The sequence below is a fragment of the Engraulis encrasicolus genome, chromosome 11 (assembly GCF_034702125.1).
Source record: "Engraulis encrasicolus isolate BLACKSEA-1 chromosome 11, IST_EnEncr_1.0, whole genome shotgun sequence".
In the NCBI taxonomy this organism is placed as follows: Eukaryota; Metazoa; Chordata; class Actinopteri; order Clupeiformes; family Engraulidae; genus Engraulis; species Engraulis encrasicolus.
In genome coordinates, this window is record NC_085867.1 from 7,788,942 (window position 1) to 7,797,156 (window position 8,215).

Below are 8,215 nucleotides of genomic sequence, written 5' to 3' on the forward strand. Positions count from 1 at the left end.
TACTGTATGCACCCCCGTTCCATATTAAAACATAAAGACACACACGCACACGCACACGCACACACACAAACACACACACACACGCACACACACACACACACACACAAATGACAAGCGAATCCCCATGAAAGCTCCACCAGATCAGACAGCAGATGAGAGCCATATTGTGATGCTTGCTGGAGGCCTAATGGTGATCAATGTGATTAATTTAAAAGACTGGTTCTGTTTCTTTTCCCCTTTTCCCTCCTTTGCTTGGTCACGATCACAGACAGAGCCCTGCACTAGGGCTGCACGATATCAGGAAAAAAATCTATACTTGAAGAGTTCAGATGTAAAACCCCCTAAGTGCCTTTTCAGAAAATAATCTTAATTCATTTTTATTTAATACAAAGCTATCAAATTGCATATGTTTTATTTTATTTATGTAATATAACTATTTATATGTATTATCAAGTACATAAATGTAAACCAAACCAACAATGGGGTTCTCTAAAAATATAGAAGTGCAAGTCATCAGAAATGGAGTTAGGGGGTTTTGCATCTGAACTCTTCACTTGTAACAGAATGCAATACCTCGATAACGATTCAGCAGAAGAGTTGGTAGAGCGCTACTAGTGTCCCTCAAAACCAATTGGTGATCTTGGAAGGGGTTCAATGTTCAAAAAAGACTGAAGGAAAAAAATCCTTGGTCCAGGCACTTCAGTTGGTTATTGTGATTAAAAAAAACTTCATTGAAAAGGGCAAATGCATAAAAAAACCAACGATATTTAAACGACACAACATGATTTTAATGTAACACCACAATTTAGAAATATAGTTGAGTGTTTTTCTTGTCACTGATTTGTCGGTCTGTGTGGGGGCCGTGGATTTGGTCATGGCGGGCTTCTTTTTTGCGCATTTGTTGACATTAAGCAAGTGATTGGACTGCACAGAAATGTTTTACTTGTTCGCAATAAATAAGTCATTTTCGCGACACGCATATCGCCACTCTTGATATCGCGATTTCGATACAATTTCGATATATTGTGCCGCCCTTCCCTGCAATTGTAGACTGGCCTGGCGCAAGCATGTTGACAGCTTTGACCGGGCCCAGGACAAAGTCATCTGAAAGCCCCCGAACCAATCCATTCAATGTAAAGAGGACCCAATTCTCGCCCCCCTCTCTCCCTGGGCCAAGCCCAACTGACATCTTTGTCCAACCCTTTCAGCTTCCTTGGCTTTTCCTTTTAGAAACTGCAGTCAAGAAAATAGGCCTACTGTACCCTTCCCAAGTTACGAATGAAACTAGTGCGAGGGTATGGTAAGACCAGGCTATGGGTGGATTCCAATATGCAGACTTCCGCCCTCCCTTGTTCACTTGCCTGCTTATGACCTCATGATGACGTCACTGACGACAGCAAATTAAATCAATATCTTGCAAAAGCACAATTCTAATGTCATTTTCTCATTTGCAATCGGGAACAACAGTGAATGAAGAACAGTCCCCCAAAAATTGTTGTAGCTAGGCTGACAGCGGGGAAACTTTATTGTTTTCTCCGTGGAGGGGCGTCAGCAAAACGCGAGACAACAAGCACAAGTGGAGGACGAGAGTGTGCATATTGGAATGCACACTATGGCACTTGCCCCATCCCCACTAAATGTTGCAGTGTTGCAGTGATTTAGAACTAAGAGTGTAGGGCCCACTACTTTAAATGCTGTTTGTTTGTGTGTGTGTGTGTGTGTGTGTGCGTGTGCGCGTGCGCGTGCGCGTGCGCGTGCGCGTGTGCGTGTGTGTGTGATGTGTTGTGTGTTATGCAGCAGCTACGTATGTCTAAGAAAAATTTCCCTCAGGAAGAATGAAAAGAATTTTGAATCTTGAATCACTGAAACTACATTTTCTCTCTGTGCTTCATCTGGTCATTATTAAAGGGACAGTTTGGTCAATTTCAACATGCAGTTGTTATGCTCACACTACCCTGGACTTGTCAGTGCCTGAGATTTTTTTGTCTTCTTCTTCAGCCGTTTCCGAGATCCTGGTCATTGTACTGGGGGCAGCTCTTTGTTTACATTTCAAAAAAACATTTTTATTTATTCCCAAAAACATCCAAAAGGTTATAAAACATCAGCAGACAACTAGCAAACAGCAGTACCTTTTGGGAAAATATTTGGAGTTGGCCTATGTTTCATTTTTTAAAAATGTAAACAAACGCTGCCCCCATTAGAATTGCTCATATCTCGGAAAGGGCTGAGCCGAAAAATGTGGCATCACCAGGTACTGACAAGTCAAGGGTAGCGTGAGCAATACAACTGCATGTTGAAATTGACCAAACTGTCCCTTTAAGCAGTAAAAGTGCAGAACAGGCTGTCCCAAACAAACCCAAAAACTGCACACACACACACACACGCGCGCGCACACACACGCGCGCGCACACACACACACACACACAGTCGGCCTCTCAGCTGTGTCTTTGTTTAAGAAGGGGGCCGGGTCTCCCTTTAGAGAGAAGCTTATAGAGGTCAGCTAGTGCCTCACCCATGCATCTCAACAAGATGTGAACTCAAGGACCATGCAGGCTGCAACGCAACGCAATAACACATGAAACAGCAAATGGACCTCAAAAAATCAGTTTAATTAATCAAATGTTGCTCTGTACATCAAACCCAGTACACACACACAGTCCCTCTTTTCTGAGCCTAGTGCTTGGGTTGTCAGCGGTGAGCGGCAATGACTTCATTGCCAAACCTTTACAATTCAGGCGCATAGCACTGTAGTATGTCGCTGAACCACATCTTATTGCAAACAGGAGATAGCTGTGAGACGATATCAAAGATGAAACAGGTTGTGAAAACAAAGAGGGTTAATTGGATGGGTATGCTAACAGCTGTTACAAGTGACAATGTGGACAGGCCCCGCGCAACAGAATGGAACATCCCAAGGGAAGTCGACTTATCACTGAACAAACATCTAAGCAGGGAAATAAATATACAAATAGAAACAAATAAATATATTTTATAGTCCATTGTCCTCGCCTTTGTCACGTTAATGAGGTAAGTCTTGAACTTGCATTTTCAAAGCATTAGGTCGGATCAAGTAGCCTATGCGCGCACAGTTTGATTTGTTTATGGCGTTTACTTCGATTAAAAAAAGTTTCGTTTGAAACACTATTCTTTCATGAGACGAATGAAACAAATAATTTGCCTAAGCTACATTGAAATCTGTATACAACAAAGAATTGTTTTAAAAAACAACTGACGAGGGGCATTTTAAGGTTGACATTCGTTTCATTTCGAATACTGAATCTGTTGCACATTTTTAAAAGACTGTACAAAAAAGAAAATGTCCATAACTGGTTTACCATTCCACGCTAAGAAAAAAAACAAGTGCTTGAGTAAATTAAGATTGAGTGCGACGATAGATCAAGTCCATTTTTGTGTACACAATTCATCCACGAGAAAAGCGGCAAAAATATTTTTTAGCGTCGTATCGAACGTGGCTTTCTTGCTGGCTTGCAAACAGTCCGCCACCAATGTCTTATAGTCCGCCAGGGTCTTTATCATTGCATGGGCATATACGGCCAACTGAAACTACTTCCAGACAGCAGCATATCTCGTATAAGGGTCTCGATCGGAGTTTTACCTACCAACCGGACGAAGAACAGTTGTTCGATGACCGAAGAGGAGACCATGCGGAGAGCGGGGAGACGCAGTAAAAGTTTCCCAAAGCGCGTCGGCTGGTTGGGGTACTGGCTCCTCACATACTCCTCCAGGGCGCATTGAGACTTCTCCTGGAGGCCCTCGATGTGCGCCACGTCCGACAGGCCGCAGGCGTCTAGAGGAGAGTTGAGTAGAATAGAATAGAGTACCTTTGTTAATCCCGAGGGAAAGTAAGGTGTTTGACAGCTTACATACACAACTACAATAAAATACTCAAAGACCTAATACACGTTATTGCACATTGCAGTAAATATATAGCACACACTTGTGTACAGCAATTACCCTTGCATCAGGTCACAAACACAGAGTATGCATCAGGCAGATGGAGAGAGGAAGGCATGTCTCGTGTTCCGTATCGAAATTTTCAATCAGTTCAGACCATGCATGCCAATGACAGCAACAGCAGTAATGTTGTAATAATAATAATTCCTAATTTGAAAAGAGGGAAAAAATGATATAGCCCATGCCACAGCTGAAAACAGTAGCCCTATGCTATAGCAAATATGTGAACTATTGATACGCTGAAATTAGTAGAAATTGATGTCATAAATATATTGATCAATAACATGGCTTTTGATGAACCACAGATGGTTTATAATTACAAGACAATTTTAAACTTATTCTTAAAATAAAAAATAAAAAACTTCATCCATTTCTGCAAGCGTAACCTATCTAACCTCTAACCTCATAGGCTAGTTATTGTTAGTCAAAAATAATAAATTCATCATTGCCATTATACTTGTTGCTACTCAACAACAACAACAACAACAACAACAATAATAATAATAATAATAATAATAATAATAACTAATATAATCATAATAATAATCCATTAATAGTCTGTAATAATTAGTATTGCTTTTACTCGGTGGTTTTGCAGTAGTCTAGTATAGGTTGCATTAGGCCTACTTAATGTCAATTCAAAGAGCCTGTACCAGGAGACCCAGAAACATCATGTCCCCATAAGAGAGAAACGAAGCCACCTGCGAGGGCGACGCGGTGAAGTAGGTGACATCGAAAGTGTGTGTGTGTGTGTGTGTGTGTGTGTGTGTGTGTGTGTGTGTGTGTGTGTGTGTGTGTGTGTGTGTGTGTGTGTGTGTGTGTGTGTGTGTGTTCATTCAGGACCATCTGGGGCCTTAACTTATTACATTCGGGTCAGCCGGGTCGCCGCCTTTCCGCAGATATCACCGTTGATTTGGGGAACGATTTCTACGGGAACTGGGACAGGTGATCTCAAGAGAGCTTCCGAGATAAGAAGATGTTTATATGGGCCCCGGCTCTTACATAGCCCATATCCCTGTGGCGCTGTTCTTAATCATTGCATAGGCTGTGCGTAACAGGACGTGCGTAAATGGCGTCCAATTAATTCCAAATTACTCGCAATTCTGCCTTAAGACGAATTATTTTACATTTAGACCCAGGTAGCCCTTCACATTATTGCTATGCCATTTTTATTCACCAAGATGCCTGAAGACGACGTGCCAGAAGTAGTATTCATTTGTAGGCCCACTTTATCTTGATTTCCTTCGGGATCATTAAAAAATCTAGTATAGATTCACCACGTTGAGAGTCGATGTAACATCCTCTACAGTATATTTGGTCCCAGAGTATTCTGTTGAGTGTTGATTCAACATTGTATTTTTTTATACAGTGCACCTCTAGGCTCGTAATAGCCCTATTTACCTGACGCGAAGAGCACGGTGGTTTTGGTGAGTTAACAAACAGTGTATTTGGTAAGTGTTAACTTCCAATGTTGCATTTTTACTGTGTGTACCTCTGGGCTCAAAATTGACTTTTTTTCATCACCAGATAAGATGGTTTGTAGATGTTTATCATACTAGCCAAGCACACACTCACCAATGCGTCAAAGTGGCTAGTCCGTTGCTTTTTTTTACCAGCCAAACTGAAAAACTCAAAAACATTTGACCGGTTGACTGATGTTAATTTAGAGGCCTGTGTGTACCTCTAGGGCTAGTGATATTTACCTGACGTGAAGAGCACGATGGCTTTGGCGCAGCTGAACTCTGCTGCGTCCACGTGCAGGGCCTTGAGCTTTTCCACCTGCTCCTGGAAGAAGCGGATGTGGTCCATGAAGGCCACCACGCGATCGGCGGACATGGGCGACGCGTGCAGGCCCGCGGCGGCCAGCAGCGGGGCCACGTGCAGGGGCATGGCGCACTGCGCGGCGTTCAGCACGAACAGCTCGCTCCACGTCAGTCTCAGCAGGGACACCTGGTCAGTGATCTGCAGGTCCGGGAAGAAGGGGATGCCGCGAGCCCACTCCACGGCGCTGAACAGCAAGCGCGCCGCCAGCTCGCAGATGTTCTCGATGCCCATGATGTTGCCTCCGGGCTGCATGCACTGGTTGCCGTAGCGCGAGGTTGGGTAGGGCTCGGCGCGAAGCAGCAGGGAGATGTATCCGGACAGATAGCAGTGGCCGTTCAGGGGGTCACCGTTGGCCAGGGCGTAGTGGCCTTGATGTGGCGGCTGGCTGGGGGGGATCCTTCCTCTCTGCACCGCTGACAAAAAAAGACAGAGAGGGGAAGAGGAAATGTGCATCCACCGCTCACATTGATCTCAAACACTGGGATGACAAAGTGGAGCCTTTAACTTCTTCAACTTCAAACAACAATACGGAGATAATGAGGAGACACTATGTTTATCAGGACACACAGCCACCATGATTCTCTCTCTCTTACACACACACACACACACACACACACACACACACACACACACACACACACACACACACACACACACACACACACACACACACACACACACACACACACCTTTTAATAGAATGATCTGCACTCGATTCCCTACATCAGGCATGGTGAGAAATGATGTAGCCTACCTTTTTAACAATATTATTCACTAAAAAGGTATAATATAGTGCTGCGCTCAATTCCCTATATCGGTCATTGGAAAATGGTGGGGAATTATTTGTTTTAATCAATATTATTCACTAGAAATGTATATGAGTACATTGTTGTAATACTAATTTCGTTTAATAATCACCTTCTCGCCTCATCCCAACTTTCAAGCACTTCTTCAGGCGACAGTACTGGCACTGGTTGCGGTGGTGTTGGTCCACGGGACAGGTCCGGTTGGCCCGGCATGTGTAGCTCAAGTTTCTCCTCACACTCCTCTTGAAGAAACTTTTGCATCCCTCGCACGTAAACTGGCCGTAGTGCTTCCCGCTGGATTTGTCCCCGCACACTACGCATTCAATATGAGCCTGGCCCGAACTGGAGCCCGAGTTCTTGTCCTCCACCACGGTACTTGGGGTACTAGACGGGGGTCCGGTTTGGGTTTGCGGGGTGAGGGAGGCTGCCGAGGCTGCCAGACGCGTGTCTCTGAGCGGCTGAGCGAGGTGGCCGTGTCCGTGTCCGCTCAGGGTACCACCGACACCATCATCCTGTGGATCCCTCCACACACTCACTACCATTGCCATGACGCGATTTTTTTTTGTACACAGAATTTGAGTCTACAGTGATTTTCAAGGGCTTTCAGTGATTCAGAATGGATATGACCTGGCAGTAAGATCGAATGCAATGCAACGGCGGTGGTCAATACATACACACTACCAGCTGAAGGCCAATGCAAATCGTTGCCCGGCCATCCACGGATCGATCAAAGGTAGGTAAACAGGCGCAGGGAAAGAACCTATGGAAACAGAAATATCTTCCAGCAGAGCGAGAACGCCAAGAAAAATCAATAAGACATTTCAAACAGGAAAAAACTCTTGCGAAACTCCAGACAAGGCGCGGTCGCCCCTAGGCAGACAAATGCAGACTAGAATCCCATTATATCTTCTTCACTCTGCTCCTATGTAGTGCGGTACATCAACGGGGACGGTTGTTCGGCTGCTGCTAGCTACAGGCACGGCAAGCAGGGCTGTAAAGCGGAGAGGACAATGTGTCGGGGGGAACATCATAGTCAAAACTAGTGCGTCTCAGTGGCCGTGGTGTATCCTCGGTTTTGGTAGCCTATCCGTGCAAAAGTCCTTGCAGAGCGAACTTTGACATGACCGATCGAGACAGCGCGAGAATGTTTGAACAGCGACAACCGCACCTTCAGCCACGGATACGGCGACTACCGACGCCCACTAGGAGGGCTACTGGTCTGCTCCACGGAAACTGCGCGTGCCAGGTAGTGAGGGAGATTCGCGTTCCGGGAGGGGGAGGCTCGAGCCGCACATGCGCGCCCTCTGATTGGCTAGCTCTGGCCACCACGCGCTCCCTCCAAAGTCGGACAGGGGGCACCCGCATCCTCGAGCGCGTTTGGTCCACTTACCCATGCTGCGTAATGTCTTGTGTCGTTTTGTCTTTTTTTTCATGCTGCTCTCCCGCCCCCTCCTCCCTCTTCACAGAAAACGAGACAGCTCTTTGATGGTGTGAAAGAGAGAGTCACATGATAAGCTGTGGTCTGTGATATTTTTTTCCCTCACAAGCATAAAATGACTTTCAGTAATACAGACCACTGTTAGTTTCTAAACCAATTCGATTCCATTTCA

The 8,215-nt window shown here is 45.1% G+C and overlaps 1 protein-coding gene across 1 annotated transcript; it reads right to left on the reverse strand.

The window, feature by feature from the left end:
- Positions 1-2,594: 2,594 nt before the first annotated feature.
- On the reverse strand, positions 2,595-7,808 carry nr2f1b (nuclear receptor subfamily 2, group F, member 1b). Its single transcript, XM_063211163.1, has 3 exons — positions 6,718-7,808; positions 5,679-6,212; positions 2,595-3,808 (listed from the first exon to the last, which is right to left on the reverse strand). Exons 1-3 carry the CDS (start codon positions 7,151-7,153, stop codon positions 3,534-3,536), a joined length of 1,245 nt encoding a protein of 414 aa, XP_063067233.1. The 5' UTR covers positions 7,154-7,808; the 3' UTR covers positions 2,595-3,533.
- Positions 7,809-8,215: the final 407 nt, after the last annotated feature.

Bases quoted from the DNA above. Each gene is read 5' to 3' on its own strand.
- nr2f1b (XM_063211163.1), bottom strand. From the start codon at position 7,153: ATGGCAATGGTAGTGAGTGTGTGGAGGGATCCACAGGATGATGGTGTC. The intron at 6,213-6,717 runs GTGATTATTAAA...TTTTTTTGTCAG, and splicing joins AGTTGGGATGAGGCGAGAAG to CGGTGCAGAGAGGAAGGATC. The intron at 3,809-5,678 runs GTAAATATCACT...ACTCTCCTCTAG, and splicing joins CATCGTGCTCTTCACGTCAG to ACGCCTGCGGCCTGTCGGAC.